This window comes from Coenobita brevimanus, chromosome 88 (assembly GCF_032717465.1).
Source record: "Coenobita brevimanus isolate Jiangsu-jjx chromosome 88, ASM3271746v2, whole genome shotgun sequence".
NCBI classification, from domain to species: Eukaryota; Metazoa; Arthropoda; class Malacostraca; order Decapoda; family Coenobitidae; genus Coenobita; species Coenobita brevimanus.
The window spans coordinates 1,299,748-1,317,692 of NC_137041.1; the positions used below are offsets into that span (position 1 = coordinate 1,299,748).

The window sequence follows — 17,945 nt, forward strand, 5'->3', positions numbered from 1 at the left end:
GCAAAATCAAAATGCAAATATGCATTTTAAAAAGCCAAAAAACGTTGTTTTGAACTATTGATGTGAGTTTTAGTTTATATGACAATGAATTAAAGTATTTCTTTCTTTGAACTGTTTTGGATACCACACATATATGATACCATATATAGTGATATTATTCCCACATTCAATGAAGAAATATTGCATCAAAGGAATCGAACAAAGTAAACATGGTGCTTTATTTTGATGTCAGTGGAGGTTCAATAATTTCAAGCTTTCAATGAAACTTGTTCAATTATTTGGTGATTATTACTCATAACAGATTGCACAGGATAGTAAAGGTAATCCAGGTAAGGTTTATTGCATTTATTTACTGATGTCTAACTCGGTGTACTCCAAAACTTCAATATTTGTGTTATTTTGTCCTATATTGATCATGTAACTTGGCTTCTATGACTAATTATTAAGGCTGATTGTGAAATAAGTGAGAATGAATACTATGAGCCTATGAGCCATCTTGAGCAGAAGTGAGGTAAATTTTGGCATTAGTGATAGTTTTAATTCTTTGCCACACGGGTGCGACCTTTCCGTATTTCCTGTTGAAACTAGTCTATCACAGGTTATTTCTTATACTTCATAGATTACTATAGATAATGGAAATTTTTGTACATTTTATCAGTGAAATGTAGGTTAGGTTTGGATAGGTTTAAGGGTAATGCTTGAGGAGACACAACCACCTTATTTTGCAGTTTTCATCAGTTTTTCTTTCAGCATGTATTAGTTTTTCACTCCCCATGTTACCCAGTTCTTTAATCACTTATGTGACGACTTTTGAGTCATCATATAAGTGATTAATCCCATACCTGTTATCATAAAATGAGGGTCTGCTTATAAGTCAAGCACAAGTCATTGTGCTATACAGGATGTACAGGATTTTATTGTATTCGTGTTCTGATCTTGATTCTTTATTTGCAGCACAAAATGCTCAGTTTGCTGAAGAAGGAGATAGAAGCAAAGAAGCGTAACCTTGAGGAGAGCGATGTGCTTCAAGGCGAGAAGAAATACTTCAAACGTGGCGACTTGAGTGCCAAGCAAGAGGAGGCATACTGGGAGCGTTGTGGTGTGGGCAGAGGTGGCAGTGCTGGGGGTCAGGGCGGGTCTTCCAGTGGCAGTAATTGCTCATCACCCACAAAGAAGTCAAATGCGGCGGATGAAGACGACGCCCCTGAGTTACCCCGGGCGGAGGTGGTTAGGCGACTGCGTGAGAGAGAGGAACCGATTCTCTTATTTGGAGAGTCGGACAGCGATGCCTTCCGACGTCTGCGGAGGCTGGAGATCTTAGAGCCAGAGGTCAATAGGGGTCAGAGGAATGATTTTCAGGAGGCACTTGAGCGTGTGGATCAGGCGTACCTTAACGAAATCCTTAAAACCGAAGGTGGGGAGGGATCACGGAATGTTGCCCTGTCAGGGGAAACTATCACCATGGAGAGTGTGATAGAAATGGCTCGGGACCTTAACACCAGCACCAACACCAATGAGCTCAGGAGCAAAGTAATACTAAAATTTGTGCAGCTGATGCTGCAGTTGTGGGGGAGCAAGCACAACGCCCGACCCGAGGCAGAGAAGATGAGTGTGCGAGGCAAGATGGATTCCGCCACATACACACAAACTCAGGCTTACCTCAAACCCCTCGTCAAATGCCTCAAGAAGCGCTCTTTACCCGACGACATTATGGAGTGCCTGATTGAGATAGTCCAGCATTGCCTCGACCGCGACTATGTTAAAGCTAATGATGCCTACCTGCAGATGGCCATAGGAAATGCACCCTGGCCCATTGGTGTGACCATGGTTGGTATCCACGCCCGTACGGGGCGAGAAAAAATCTTCAGTAAGCACGTAGCACATGTTCTTAATGATGAAACGCAGCGAAAATATATCCAGGGACTGAAGCGACTCATGACTAAGTGTCAGCAGTACTTCCCTGCAGATCCATCCAAGTGTGTTGAATACAAAGCCTTGTCTCAGTGATCACTGGCATTCTTTTTGTATTTTCATTATTGTAGTAGCCCCAGACTTACCTGGATGTGAACCCAGAGGACTGCAGACTGAAATTTCCCTGTAGTCCACCATTTTTCATGTGATAAGGAAGGAGTTAAGGAATGTTTATGTAACTGGCTGTCCAGTCTTATCACTGCCACAATGAGAAGACCTCCCTCTCCAACACTTCTTACTTTCCATATTCTCATATTTTCATCAATTAAGAGGACTCCATAGCACCTCCTCCTGATCTGTTACATCTCTAAGTGTTGCATTAATATCGTATTGCATATACTGTAATTTACATAATTTATGTCGACATTGTAAGGACATACAAGATATAAGAGTATGGCATAGTATGCAGAATATATTGCCAAGAAAAAGGTGCTAGGAATCCCCCAAACAGATGAGATTACTGGACTAAGTGTTGTTGTGCAAACCCGAGGTACAGGTGGTCCTCAGGTGTGTCAAGGATGGGTTCAAAATATCATAACATTTTCCATATACCTGATGCTGTAAACTGGGGGAAACTTTTACTCAACTTTTTGGGTAACATTGAGATTTTAACAAGCAACCTTTCTTTAACTATATATAGAGTTAATAGCAAAAACAAGTAGAGTAAAACGGGGTAATTTTGCCACGACGCCAATAATTCCAATTCGGAGGCCCATAGCTTCCAAACTATTGCCTGGATTCGGCTTCTGTTGGGCTTAGATTTTATAGGAATGTCGACTTAACAAGGTCATGTGATGTTTTGATCCATTGTATTGTATTTAGCAAAAATTATCGTTCACGGCAAAATTACCCCATTTAACATAAAAAAATAATAATAATAATATTTGAATTTAACATATAAAATCTTACATTATATATTGAGACTGATTATCATGAAGTTCATAGGCTCATAATATATTGTAGCAGAACATTAATCGATTGGAAATCAGTGTGATAGGTCTTCATATCTAAACCTGTACTTTTTGTTGATAAGATGCAGCCACAATACCAGTACATTTTTATGGTCCAACAACGTTGCCTTTAAAATCACTCTTACTACAGTATGTATTTCCTGTTCAACTGCTAAATATTTGAAATGTTTTTAGAATATTAGGGAGAACTGTTATGTATATCAGCTATAATACAGGGTGACATGAAGCTGATATGTTTATGGCCACGCCTTATAGGACTGAGGCGTCTGACAATAGATAGGTAGATACCATATCATGTACCTTTTACACCTTCAGTATGACATGTCTTCTAAAATGTTTATAGTTGTCTGTTGGTATCAAGAAAAATGTACAGATGACTTGAGTTGTACTGAAGGGATTAATGATTGTCTCTAGCCTTTTCTCTGTGTGAGGTTTCACTCAAAGTGAATGAATTTGTCCAGTAGTTGGGTGGGGGGGGATTATCATTAATGAAGGGGTTATATGGCGATAAATTTCTTGTTAGACAGTGTATGTCATTGGTCATGAATGATAATGAACACATGTCATCTTACCATGTCAGATGTACGTTTAGGCTAGAATACTGTGTCTTGTAGGGGAAGGGGATAATAGTGGAACAGAGGGATGATGATGATGATGTTTTTACACCATGTACTCCCCTCTTTGAAGATCTTAGCACCTTCCAGGCATAAACCAGTAGCCCTTGGATGGGAGTGGACAATGTAGCTCTCAGTCCACAGCATGCAGTTGGTGATAACTGTTAGTGGTAAGTGCAGTGAAACCAAGCTGACAAGTAAGTTCCCTAAGGTAGCTTTCGTAAATTTTATACCTGTGCTTGTAAACCAACTATTACATTACAAATACAGTAAGGTGAGCCTCAGTGATGTAAGATTTATCTCTCCTTGTCTGTTTCATCTCTACCAGTGGAAAGTGTGACCTGCTAAAAAACATGAAGGCTGAAGGCTGCTATAGCAGGATATAACAAACTGATGATAAACCACAAATGAATGCTATTCTATTTTGTTACTATACATTATGCTATTGTACAAAATTGCTGTTGAAATAAAAAGGAGCAATGTCCAACTTGTTTTATAAAACCATTTGTGTGTGAAAATCAAGGGGGTTGTGAGAAGCAGACGGAGAGGGACCTGGGACAAGGTCATAGAGTGCAACCTCAGAGAAGGGGGACTGAATGGGGAGGCTGTCCAAGATTGAGCAGTGTGACTGATGCATGCAAGCATGTTAGAGCCTTTATAAACAAGGTATCACCTCATTGTAAGCACTGATAAGAGAGTACAGTATATATGAAAGTATCGTGTACAATATAGTAGTATGGTACAGTATATGATAGCATTATTATACATCCAGTAAAACAAAACAAAACAAAATGCTGCACGGGAGTGGTCCAAAGGTTTCCCATATGAGAACGTGTGAGAAATGGTAGTGGAAGCTTCAATGGCAGGCTGATCTGGACCTAAACCCAGAGGACAACAGACACAAGTTACCTGGTTCTTACTGTCTACTATCTTCGTTTTGAGGGACAGGGAGGGAACTAAGAGATGTTTGTATAACTAGGCAGTGCAGCCTTTCAGTTACCTCAGTGCCACCTCATCATAACCATGTGTGAGAGAAACAATGTAAAGCAAAGGTTAGATCTGTTCATGGAAGGGGGAGCTGAAGAGTATAGGCAGCAGGTGTAGGTTGGGGTAGTGTGTTTCTTATTACCTGGGTGCTGGAGAGGCACCTCAATGTGGTGGCGCTGAGAGAACCAGGGGGCTCAATTACCTGCTTCTACAAACATCTCCCAGTTACTTCCACGTCCTCCAAAATGAGGTAGTAGACTGTAGGAGAAGAGGAACTTAAGCCTGCAGGCTTAAGTAACCATCGATTACTATACATGTTCAGCTGAGCCTTGGGTGGCAACTACTATTACTACAAACTGACAAACATCCCTAACTCCTTTTACCCTGGTTGATGACCAGGTGTTGTCAGAGTGGAGAGTAGATTTGACTACTAACCAAGGAGACTAATTACTCACAACTAAGGTTCATTGAATTTTACGCAGCCACAACAGTATTTGAGGAATGAGGGTAACCTCGCTCCTCAGATGAAAATGAGCTGACTATAGTGAAGGAATTAGACTCTAGGGAAAAGTGAAGGGGTTGAAGTTCCTTATAGCCCCGTCATTGACAGAGGTGGTACTGGCGAAGGATGTCCTCATGTGGTTGCATCAATGTATCCAGGCGGATCCACTGCCTGGTTTTGCAAGCATTCCTCAACTACTTCCTATCCCCCAAAACGGATAATAGTGTATTGTAAGAGGGCAGCTTAAGCCTACAGTCCACTGGGTTCACGTTTCAGATGAACACACGACCACAGTAACAAGATCCTTTACAACCCCATCACTAACACAGGTGGTGGTGGAGACGATTCCTTCATGCAGTGGCACCAATGTAACGGTGGTGGAGTTTCCTGGTTATACAGGCATCTCTCAGCTCCCTCCTTATCTCCCAGAAGGAGGACAGTGGACTGCAGAGAAGGGCAGCCTCAGCCCGTATTCCACCAGGTTCACGTTAAGATGAACCTGGGGCTACATCAGCAAAAGCAGCAGCATAGGGGTTCCATAGTCATATCAGTGCCACCCCATGAAGGCGTCTCTCTGCAACATCTGCAGTAAATACAGGATGGTCCATGTGTAATGCTCCACCTCGCTCCAACGGGCCATGGTAGGTGTGTTGTGGGGACGGCTCTGTCAGGATTACCAGTGTCTATCCTGGAACATTAATTAATATCCTACTTCCACTGCCACATCCATGCCCACACCAGCAGGCTGAGCCTTCGCCACAATACATCAGACACTGCCACGTGAGTTTCAGTGGAGCGATATTCCCGGGTTACCTGCATGTGTGGGTGCTTGAACAACAGCCAGATGGATGGATATATCACTATATATTTTACAGCAACACCTGACATTGCCCATGCTCGTATATTTCAATTTGATAATATCTTAAAGTGTACAGTCTTGACTACCAGAATGGGGAGACACTAAATTATTACCCTGATGACGCAGACGAAGCGTTACTGAAATATGGAACGCGTAGTGATAAGAAGAATTATGCTCACATTTAAAGATAAGACTGCAGTTTAGATAATGGTGGAATGTCTACTGTACATATTTTTTGTAAATGCATGGAGGACACCTGTAATACGTAACGGAAATACGAAAATATAAAATGACAAGTGTGAAGAATTTCAGGGTTTGGTGCTAAAGTTAAGTTGTCTTTTCCTGTAACTCATGAACAGGTCCTAAGATATGCCAAGTTCCGGGCGTACTTATGTTCTCCCTTCAAGTATCAAAGTCCTGGAGAAAGGGCGCTAAGGTTTGTCATCCTCTGGTACTTAAATTGTCCCTCCTTGTAATTAAAAGTCTTAAGAATAGCCCTATTAGGTTTGCCATCTTCGGGCCAGGTATCTAAGATGTTACTTTCTTAATGCAAACGTCCTTAAGAGAGACTAAGATGAGAGATGGGAAAGACCTGATGTACAGGTAACCTACGGTCTCTCTCTCTCTCTCTCTCTCTCTCTCTCTCACACACACACACACACACACACAGTCAATCAATCTGTCAGTCTCTCTCTCTCTCTTAATCAATGAATCAAGCAACCAATCAATTAATCAGTAACTCAGCCAAGAAAACAGTCTCAGTCAATCAAACAATCATTCAGTCTCTTAATCAATCAACCCCCCCCACCCTCTCTCTCTCCCTGGTCAGACTGGTGGATGTAACGGGTAAGGGCAGGTGTGGTCAGGTCCTGTTTAGTAAGAGTTGCTGTTCAAGTTACCGCCTCCTGCTGCATGGGTTCCTGTCACATGCCTTGCCTCTATTCTAGCCTTTTCCCTCCAAAAGTCTGTTTCTTCCTCCTCCGCCTCTTCCCCTTCTACTTCTTCTTCCTTCTTGTCCTCTTCCTGCTCGTCCTCCTCCTCCTCCTCCTCTTCTTCTTCTTCTTCCTGCTCGTCCTCCTCCTACTTGTCCTCCTTCCGCTCGTCTCCTCCTCCTTCTCCTCCTCTTCTTCTTGCTTGAGTTTTCAGCGGTTCCACTTGAGAAGTCTGAAGAGTTGGTCTGTCACTGCAAATCTTGGCCTTTGTCACCTCCATAGTAACATCATTTGCCATCTTCACTCCTGTGTTTATGCTCAATGGTCACTCTTACACCTAAGGATATTTTAACATATATTTCTAATACCTGGATGAAACAAAGATAAGCAGAAGAAATTTACAACTCATACTGTAAATCCTGCTGAGGGTAAGAAATAAAGGTTTAAGACCTGAATGCTTTACTTATCTCTTGGCCATTTGTCAGCCTGTGATCTGATTGCTTCCAACCTGCTTGCTGGAGGCGGCACAAGCTGGTCTTCTGTGCTGGTGGGAGTGGCTGCCATGATTAGATGTGTAGCCGATGTTCATAATGGTGGGAGGCGGCCTTCACGTGGTGGCACCGATAAGACCGTCTGGCTTCGCTGCCTGGTCATACAAATGTCCCTTAGTTCCCTCCCTACCCCCAAGAAAAGGGATGGTGCACTGGAGACGAAACATCAGCCTGTAGTCCACTGGGTTTACAATCAGATGAGCCCGAGGTTGTAACTACCACCACTACTGCTACAACTGCTACTACTAGTACCACTATACCCAGAAAGATGATGATGATGATGGTGATGATGATGATGGTGATGGAGTATTTCATCAGTTGAGCTGTGCATAAAATGGATGACATATCCTCCTTTTCAGAGAGAGAGAGAGAGAGAGGGAGGGGGGAGAGAGAGAACTGCAGTGCGTTTCACCCTCTTAAACAACCACGTAATGGTCCCCTGAACCCCCCCCCCTCTCTCTTTTCCTGCATTGTTTCCGCGGAGAAATTTCGGTGGGGAATCTTTTTTAAAAATTCAGGTGGGAAGATCAATGGCCGCTTCACCCCGCGTCCCGGTGCTCCAATAATGAGCAAACTTTTCTCCCCGCCTCCCCTGCGCCCCCTCACCCCAACCCCTCCTTCACCCACACACCCGGGGCGCTGAATATTTTCTCCTGGTTAAAGTGGAGCTACGCCTGGTGGCCTGGTGGGTTCAGACGCCCCAACCCTCCATGCTCCAAACGGACTGGGCTAGGAAGGGTTTATGTTTGAGTTCCGTTTCTCAATTTCGTGTAAAGAAGAAAAAATGAAAGGCGGGAAGCTTGTAAAGTCCTTCGTTCCACATAATGCCTCTCAGGGGCGAGTGAGGCTGGTGTCCCTCGTCTTATATGTAGGGAATGAGTAGCCTAGCCCCGGACCCCTACCCTCCTGATGGGACAGTAAAAGACTGGATGATGGATGGATGGAAAGTGGAAGACTAAAAAGAAAAAAAAAATCTAGTGTGTTTGAAAGGTGGTGGTGATGATGATGATGATGATGATGTTGTTGTTGTTGTTGTTGTTGCCCCGAGACTCTTCTGGACTTGCACTCGGTGGACTGCAGGCTGGACTTCCCCTTTTCACGCAGTCCACCTTTCGGAGGATAGGGAAGGAGTTGAGGGACGTAATTAAAACCGTGCAGCTATCTATCTGTGTATCTATCTATTTATCTATCTGTCTGTCTGTACTCTTTTGTAGGTTGTAATTCCTTTATGTAGTGAGATGATGATGATGATGATGATGATGATGATTGATACTGTGTGATCGGAGACTGGATGCTGTGATAGGAGATTGGATGCTGTGTGATAAAGGATTGTGATAGGGGATTGGATGCTGTGATCGGAGACTGGATGCTGTGATAGGAGATTGGATGCTGTGATCGGAGACTGGATGCTGTGATAGGAGATTGGATGCTGTGTGATAGGAGACTGGATGCTGTGATAGGAGATTGGATGCTGTGATAGGAGATTGGATGCTGTGTGATGGGAGATTGGATGCTGTGTGATGGGAGATTGGATGCTGTGTGATAGGAGATTGGATGCTGTGATAGGAGATTGGATGCTGTGTGATAAGAGATTGGATGCTGTGATAGGAGATTGGATGCTGTGACAGGAGATTGGATGCTGTGATAGGAGATTGCATACTGTGATAGGAGATTGGATGCTGTGTGATAGGAGATTGGATGCTATGTGATAGGAGATTGGATGCTGTGATAGGAGATTGGATGCTGTGATAGGAGATTGGATGCTGTGATAGGAGATTGGATGCTGTGATAGGAGATTGGATGCTGTGTGATAGGAGATTGGATGGTGTGTGACAAGGGATTGTGATAGGGGATTGGATGCTGCGACTGGAAATTGGATGCTTTTTATTGTTGGTATCTCTGATGAATTGTGGGATTCATCATCATCATCATCATCATCATCATTACTGTTATTATTATTATTATTATTATTATTATTCCACCATCCTCCTTTTAGTGGATAGGGATGTAACTGAAGGACGTTTTATATAGGGAGGCAGTTGGGCACCACAAGAAGGCGGTTACCACCAGCACCATCCTGATTAGCTAATGGCATAAATGGACATCTCGGTTTGTTGACTGTGAGAGAATAAAGGGAAAAAGAAAAGCAGCCTTGTGTCCCGCACCAAGTGTTGCTCTCCATTTACTCGGTGTCTTATCATTGAAAGTTGTGTTCTGCTCCAAACAAGAAATGTCTCTAATTCTGTGAATATATTATGGCATCTGCTGCGGCGTGCTTGATACCAGACACTAATGGAAGCACTCAGAGGCACAGGCTGACGTGGAAGACTAATATATATGTTTAGAATCAGTGCCAGTGCGTCGTACTAACACTTTTACAAAGCGGCGTGGGAAACTGGGAGTGCCATAATGATCTGCATGGGAAGAATTATTGTGGGTTCAATGTTGATTGCTTGCAATGCAGACACACATACACAACTCCTCCCCCCCCTCCACCACCACACAGGGATAGTTGCGTTGCCAATGGGACGTCAAAGGGGCACTGGCTTCCCCTGAAATATACCTGGGGCGTCTTGAAATATGCTTGGCCACCCCAGTAGCTACCCAGTCTACCCTTAAACCTCCCTAAATAGCTCTTGGGCTATCCTATAATTACGCTTGGCTACCCTTTGGCTACCACATTTCTTAAACCCTTGCAACGATCCTGTTTCAGGGAGTAATGGCCTGCCCAGATATCGTAGAGTATGCGTCATTATTATCATTTTAAGTTGCAAAGTTTAACGTTTGTAATGCTGGGGTGTTACCAAACATGCATTAAGAACAAGTAATGCTGGGTACTGTATTACTAAGCATCGCTACATAATTAAATCTGTTTCATATGTTTTCTTTAAATAATAAACTGCAAAGTTCTTACAGAAATATTCATCCATGTATCCTAGAGACGCGGAAAATATACGCTCTATTTATGGGATTAATGAAGTAGTAAGAAAGTGAATCTGGTACCTTAAATCAAGAAGATTTTCGAAGAACTGAACATCTAAACGGTTAGAACAACCTGACAATCCTTGTTACCTATCAGTATATAATACCCATTGAACAGAAAGACCTAAAACATAAAGAAGAGCAAAACGAAGTAAAAATTAAAACTTTGTATAGTCACCCTTAACATCGGCTTTGTTTATATTCGTTTTCAATGATACCCATACATCTTTGCAAATATTTTAAATTCAGTTTTTCAACCAGATATTGCAGCATCATAAGTATTATATATTTTCTGATAACTCTAAATTTATGTTGAATTTTTGCCAATAGATGTAATCAGAAAAGAGTGAAAGGCTGGTGTTTGATGAGTGAAAATGAAGGTGTAGGAGGGGGCCGCGGCGCCGCCAAGCGACGCAGTAGCCTGTCTGCAGTGAGAGGAGATCGTTGGCAAAGTGCGCGACTCAGTACCAAAATGGCGTTTAACGGTGACGGTCCCTTTAACAAGCGTATGCGCACAGATGGTGAATCTGTGGGGCAAAAGGTAAGCAGTGGCGCTGTTTAATGTGGATAAGCTAGTGTGGGTGCGCCAGTGAAGTGCTAAATAAGTCGATATCTTCCCCGGCCGGGCGTGTGGCGGCGGCTACCTATGTTAGTGATGATAGTTTCTGGCGGAGTTATCTCCGCCCCGTGATGCTGGCCCACCTCCCTTGATCTCCATGTTCTCTGTGCTTGGTGAGGGGCCGAGGAGGAGGAGAAAGATGAAATATGATGATGGTGCTGAAGTGAGTGTGAGCTGCTCCCCCTCCCCTGCTCTCCCTCCCTCCTCTCTCTGCCACCCCCCACCCCCCTACTAAGGAGCAGGAGCATCACCACGTGGGAACAAAGTGTTGGGGTGAGCGGCGTGGTGGAAGGAGGCAGCGTCGGGTTGAATATCGCAAAAAGCCCGCGCCAAACCACCACCACCATCTAAACTTGCCAAGCCTCCCACACGGATGCTGAGCAATAAAATATTCCCTCAAAATACACGTTGTCCATTGATCAGCCCGCGTCCCCCCCTACCACTACCACAACTACTAGCCAGCTATTCATACCCACAGAGTTGCTAGTCCCAAAATTATTCTTTCCATAAACACGAGCCACACGAGATGCTAGTTCATCAGAATGACTTCCCGTAAAAATTCTCTTCCAGTGATCAGCCTGCTCCACCACCACAGCTACCAGCTCACCACACAGAGTTGCTAGTCCTAAAATTATGAAGAATAGCTACTCAAACGCTAGTCATTTACATTCCAAAATATAGCCGTCTTTCATTTGAACAGCCCACGCGCCCACCACGACTACTAGCTCGCCACTCACACCCACAAATTTATTAGTCAAATTTCATGACACTAGCCACCCACAAAACTATTAGAAAATATTTTAATTCACCATGAACGTGTGACGTGTTAGTCCACGTGCACACCACTCAGACCACGGGGCGTACAGTACCACCAAACTGCAAGCGTAGTCAGAAGGTTTCCCCATGAAAACACTACCTAGCCACCCACAACTACTTGTGTATATGTAAAGAGGATCCAGAAATAACTCCCACATCCCTCCATTAAATAGCCAGCTCCTGCGGTCACAGCTACCCCACTCACAGCACTCACTAGCCAACCACATGATGCCACTAGCTAACTCCATATTTCTCCATTTATTCCCCATTACAGAGAGCACGTACTATTCTAACAGTTAAAAAAAACTATGAGCCCAGTAAAAAAAAATAAATTCACTATCATTTCCATGTTAGGTTTAGTAGAATTTAACACCATGTACAATATTTCCCACTCAGTACCAGAATATATTCAGCATCTTTAATCGTTACACCATCATCGTTCACCAGATAAAATTATTTTTCTAGCACAGGCATTTTACAGAAATCATAACATTGATATCCCACAAAAAATAATAGTAAAGAAATGATTTTTATATTCCGTACATGACCGCCGCGCACCAGAGACAATGCTTACACCACGTTGACCAAGGACCGGAGACAGTGATTGCGCAACACTTGTAAAACGCCAGAATAACACAATTTCAAATCCTCGCGTTTCCCGCTACAGTGATTTATAGTCCCATTTTTTATATTCGCTACATCACAGCCACCCGCCAGAGACAAACTGATGACTGTACGTTAGCAAAAAAAGCCAATTTAGCGTAATTAGCCTCAGTGCAGACTCCAGTTACTAGATGAACGTTTTTCGCGTCATTTAGAACATGCACCTCGTGGTCTTTCGGCCGGATCGAGGTACGGACAGACACAAAATTTCACTTGATGTTCCACTGCGTATACACTTTGCTTTTAGTGCTTGTGTCACTTCCCTCCCTGGCGCATCGTGTATAAGAGACTCATTTATAGAGGAACATACCAGGCCCCTTTCAGCGAAGGATTATTAGCCAGTACAGGAAAATGATTGTGCATGATGTTAGGGTAACTTTTCTTCTCGACTGTAGCGGCATGACCGAGGTGTGAATCATTACCAACCAACCCACCACCCTTCCTCCTTTCCTCCCTCCCCCCCTTCCTTCCTCCTTGCCCTTCCCTCGTCCCTCCCTCCCCCTTCCCTCCTTTCCTTCTCCCTCCTGCTCTCCATCCCAGGGTCAGAACACCGCCGCTGAGGTTGTTAACTCCGGATTGTTCCACCATTGTAGGGCTTGGGGCAGGCTCCTCGGCTTGGGAGACTTTGTAATGCCCTTTTTTGGAGATTTATTCACATTATACCATATTAGACCTGAATGTTCTGTCATATATAAATAAAGAGAATATGAAGACGTAGCAAATGCACAAAATTATCGCCATGGAAAAGATGCAGCAAAGTTTACCCAGGAGAATTTATTTTTATTATTACCGGTACTATCATTACCGTACTACAACTACTTACTCCTACGTTGCTACACATCCGGGGTTAAGTCCCGCTGTAATAGTCCTTTTTAAAGCATCAGAAACCAAGATGAAGGCAGGATTTAGTCATTACGTATATCACACTGGTAGCTGCACAATAGACATAATGACCGGAAGGAGAGACTGAATTTTGAATCCGCTTAGCATCCTTAGAACCCAGACATCAAATAACATATATTACCTCAACTATTTACGCGCAGGACGTTGTAGCCTGAAAGATGATTTGAATTTTTTACTAGTAAGAAACCGTTTACCTACAGTAATTATAAAGGTTAGAGCGTCACAGCCAACCGTTTCGCTAGTGTCTGAAAGCCTAACAAAGAAACGCGACACAAAAATTTGAATGATTCCACATCATTAACAGGTAATTAACCTTCTGTAACTAATAACACGTCATTATACTTAGGTACTCGTCAGCCACAATCAACTTTAGTACCCCTGAATAAATGCCCAATCCTCGTGTACCCATTGCAGACCTAACATGAAGTATACAGTTTAGATATATACCACGAGCACAGAAGGACACCCACACTTGTTTTACCCGATTAGATACCATAGTTCTTTATGCTTTATGTCCTCAGCTTTACATGTCTTAATATATTACTCCACGGCACATGACTAACCAGATGTAACTCAGCACACTAGTTAGGCTACAGGTATACGTTAAAGCTAATCCCATAAATATACATATACACCTGTATGCCATAGAGACATCTGGCTAGGACATGATGTATAGACAGCAGCAGAATTTCCAAAATATTTTCCAAAATTTCATGATTATGCATTGAGAGGAAATTATAAGAAGGCAGTAACAGTTTCCATGCCTTTTCACTTAAGATTGAAAAGAAATTGTAAGATGGTCAAGCTTCCTAATAATTTTTCCAAACTTTTCAGATTTTGGTCTTGATACATGAATAATTTGAAGAGTTTTTGTTTGTTACTGTGAAAGGAAATTATGCTGCTTCTATGCCCCCCAAAACTACTACAGGTATTTACAGGAAGAAGACGACAATCAGTGCACTCAGAGGAACACTTATCATACTCTAGGAACACTGATTTTACCACTGCCTCTCCCCCAGACTGCATTATTGCCTATGTATATTTCTTCCCCATCAAAACCCATTCCTGTTCCTTCCCATCCATCTTCCTCTCATTGTGTCTACCTGGCCTTGTGTGACCAAAAAATAGGTATATCAACGTAATATATATGTACAGGAAGAAGTATACCGACTCAGGGATATGTTTTAAAAGATATAACAGTTTTGGCATACCTAAGTGGATCCAAGTGAGACAAAAACTGCTATATCTGCCCCCATAATATATCCAAACGTGGGTATAATCTTTTCATGGGAACAGTTAAGACCAAGACACTGGGAAATATATACAGTCTTCCAAGGCATTTTTTTTTTTTTCCCATTCCCCCTCCATAACACTACCCATTCTACCTCCCCCATTCTCCCTCCCCCTCCCTCCCTTCACTACCGACGCGGCCATGTGTTGTGAGGCATCTTGAAGGTAGGTGATGATTCTAATTTGCTGTTTTATAATATCTTCCAGCATAGACTTCAGATTTGACCGCTCGATATCAGCGCTAATGGTTTTGGGCTTTTACTGAAGGCCATGTGATTTTTTTTTTTTTTCTGGTACGTGTTTAGGAGTTCATGATTTCCTTCAGTACGAGGGTGTTTGTATTTGGTTCATGCTACTGTCTTACGATTTATTAACTTTGGAGGTCTGGCAGGCTGGATTATCTTGAGGTACCGGTAAGAATCTCTCTCTCTCACCTTCTGAATGGGTTACATAACTAGCCTTCATTAATCCCTTTACATAGGTGCTCGTAGGCCAAATGCATTCGTATATTAGTATTAAGAAAGTAAATAAAGGAAAATTAAGATTGACAGGTCCTTGGTGTGAAAAGGTTTATTTCTACCGCCATACTAATGACATAAACCCTTTCTTGCTTGATTTCAGAAGGTACGGTACGTAGAAGACTCGTTAGCGTTATTGATTAGTTTACACCATGTACCGGTATCACGTTTGTAGTTCAGTACAGTAATTACACACTTGTTTTACTGTTGTTTCATTAGCGTTAATTCTTGTATCCGGTGTAACTTGTATCTTCAGTGCAGTTAATATTGCTGCTGTTGTTTTTGTATTACATTTGCAGTACGGTACAGTATTTACACGCCTCTTTGTTTTACTGCCGACTTTCAGTAAGGTTGAAATACCGGTATACGATTATTTACAGGTATGTCCTGTAATCTTGTATCGTCAGTGCTGCTGATATTACTGCCGTTGTTTTGTATTTGCAGTAGACTTTCTCAAGGTTAAAAGTACTTCTTTATGTATCCGGTATTACTTGTATCTTCAGTTCTGTTAATATTATTGCTGTTGTTTTTGTATTTCATTTGCAGAACAGTAATTACATGCCTGGTACTGCAGGTCTTGATTAGCGTCATTGTTATTCCTGCATCAGCGACACCTTTCGTTTTCAGGCCAACAAAAATAGTTGCTTTTTGTTTTTGCGTGGATCATAGGCTTGGTTCAGAGTGAGTCACTGTCAAAGCAATTAATCTTGTTTATAATTATTGTATTTTTAGTATATTAAAGGTAATCATTTCTTTTCGTGCTTAAATCATAGATTTTGGTGCAGACAAATTTATTGACTATTGTACCGGTAGTCATTAATGCAGTTATATAGCGTTGTATAATTGTACTATGTACAGTAACAATTTGTAGCTGCTGAAGATTACATGACGAAGAAGCACAGGAACAGTAGGTGAATTAGTACGTTAGGTAATTTGCGTAGGCTAGGACCTATGTTAGAAGCTTATAAGTAATCATTTACGTATCTAACGTGCAAATAAGTACCGTAGCCTAATCATTTGCGTATCTAACGAGCATATAAGTAATTATTTGCCTATCATAGAAACGTACTAAATAATACGGTAAATTACGTATGTTACAAGCATATAAACAGCGTCATTTGCACACCTTACAAGTATTTCGGTAACCGTTTGCGTATCAAACACTTCCTTTATCTGCGTATATTAGTGTTACCAGATAAAGGAAAAAGAAAATCAGCCTGTTGTATTTAGTATGGACGGTACACTTACGGTACGGTACGTGGTTCCTAGTCGTCCATAACCTACCTGAGTGTACCGTATGACAGCAGCTTCAGACCTAGGACGTATTTTGCTTTATTTTTGCTGCTTGGGACATTTTATTCCACTAGAGAGGATCATTATTATTATTTAAGCCTATAATTTGAACTGGCGGGGTTAAATACAGCCTTCAGTTAACCCTTTGACTACGAGGTCTTATCCGGAATTGAATAAAATCGTCTGGTGGTTGTAAGAGAGAAAACGCGTCCTCGTAGTGAAGGGTGGAGAGTTGCTTTGTCCAGTGGAGGTTGGGGAGGGAGGGAGGACCTGGGAGAAAAACTGTTATCTTCACTAGGCATGTGTGGAGATTGGTGATCATTCCGGCTAGCACAGGATGCTTATTAACAAGGATTTCTTAAGAGATTTGTCTTTTAACCGCATAACTTTCCCTGTCTGCGTTTATTATATTGTGTAGGGTTTGTTAATTTAATGTATACTTATGCTTTTTATACCGTATTAATGACAGTACATTTGAGAGGATATCAGCGGTAATATATAAAGGAAGATCCGATAGCAAGCCTCCTTACCTTACGAGAATGCGTCAGTTATGCAATGAAAAATTAAAGTAGGTTCGGGCGATGCACTTCCTTTCGGTCACAGTTAATTCTTGTTTACTTATAATGACTTGCGTAGCTTATAATGTATTAAGCTTCAGGATTTAGTTGTTACTGATTATTACATAGCGTTTTTGTGTGTATTTTATATGTTTCTGGGTATGTTGCATGTTTACGGAAGGTACAGTATGTTGAATTTTCAAATATGCCTCGATGTTAACGGTTTTAGCTCACGAATTGAGTGTTTATGTAATCCCTTTTATGAAACTAACGTGGTATTTCTGTAGGAGCTAGGTTATGTGGGGAGAAAAACGTGTGGGTGTGTGCTTTCCTCGAATGAGTAATTTGATTTGATTGGTATTTGTGCATTGTTTCTTCTGAAATTGAAAATACATTACAAAAGGATGGATGCTTTTCAGTTGTCTTCCCTCCCCGAAAAAAAATATATCTGGGCTAATTGAAGTACTTGTGAAGATGTAAAGGCGTGCGTTTTGGGTATGGAGCTAATCCTTTTATTTTTCGTATTTTTACTGGTCACCCTCCTTATTTTGTACATGTTTCGCAGTAATTTCTTACTCCAACCGTCGACAAGTACGATCTGCACAAGGAAGAGGGCGACTCGGGGAAACTGAGGGGAATTGTTGGGCAGATAAGTCAGTTTGAAACCAATAAATGGTCAGAATACATTCAAGTGCTTGACATACCGTGCCAAGCGAAGTTCCCGCGCGATGACGTCACTATAGATGCTGAAACCGCTTCATCTCGTCGGATTCAGTACTCTATTGTTAGACTTAGGCCTACACTTTTGATAGTCTTTTGTTCTTAATCGCATTCTCCAGTCTTATTGCTTCATATTCTTCTGTTTTCTATCGTGGGCGGCAATATTTTTTGAATTTTGCGTGACTGACACCCTGTCA

General features: G+C 42.1%; 2 protein-coding genes across 9 annotated transcripts in view; both read left to right on the plus strand.

Annotated features, from left to right (window-relative positions):
- The first annotated feature begins 217 nt into the window (after nucleotides 1-217).
- On the plus strand, nucleotides 218-3,463 carry Prp18 (pre-mRNA processing factor 18). 2 transcript variants are annotated; one of them, XM_080281145.1, is made up of 2 exons: nucleotides 218-329; nucleotides 955-3,463. In XM_080281145.1, exon 2 carries the CDS (start codon nucleotides 961-963, stop codon nucleotides 2,005-2,007), a length of 1,047 nt encoding a protein of 348 aa, XP_080137271.1. In that variant the 5' UTR covers nucleotides 218-329; nucleotides 955-960; the 3' UTR covers nucleotides 2,008-3,463. The 2 variants fall into 2 exon arrangements, with proteins under 2 accessions (XP_080137271.1, XP_080137272.1); XM_080281146.1 differs by having other exon boundaries at nucleotides 218-320.
- A 7,334-nt stretch (nucleotides 3,464-10,797) lies between these two features.
- The window catches only part of LOC145411128 (heterogeneous nuclear ribonucleoprotein L-like), a 535,656-nt gene continuing 528,508 nt past the window's right edge, over nucleotides 10,798-17,945 (plus strand). For 6 of the 7 annotated variants that reach the window (XM_080281172.1, XM_080281173.1, XM_080281175.1 and 3 more), the window contains exon 1: nucleotides 10,801-10,910. In XM_080281172.1, the coding sequence (XP_080137298.1) occupies nucleotides 10,842-10,910 (69 nt within the window). In that variant the 5' untranslated portion in view covers nucleotides 10,801-10,841. Of the gene's footprint in view, nucleotides 10,911-17,945 lie in introns of all 7 variants that reach the window. The other variant, XM_080281178.1, reaches the window with a different exon arrangement.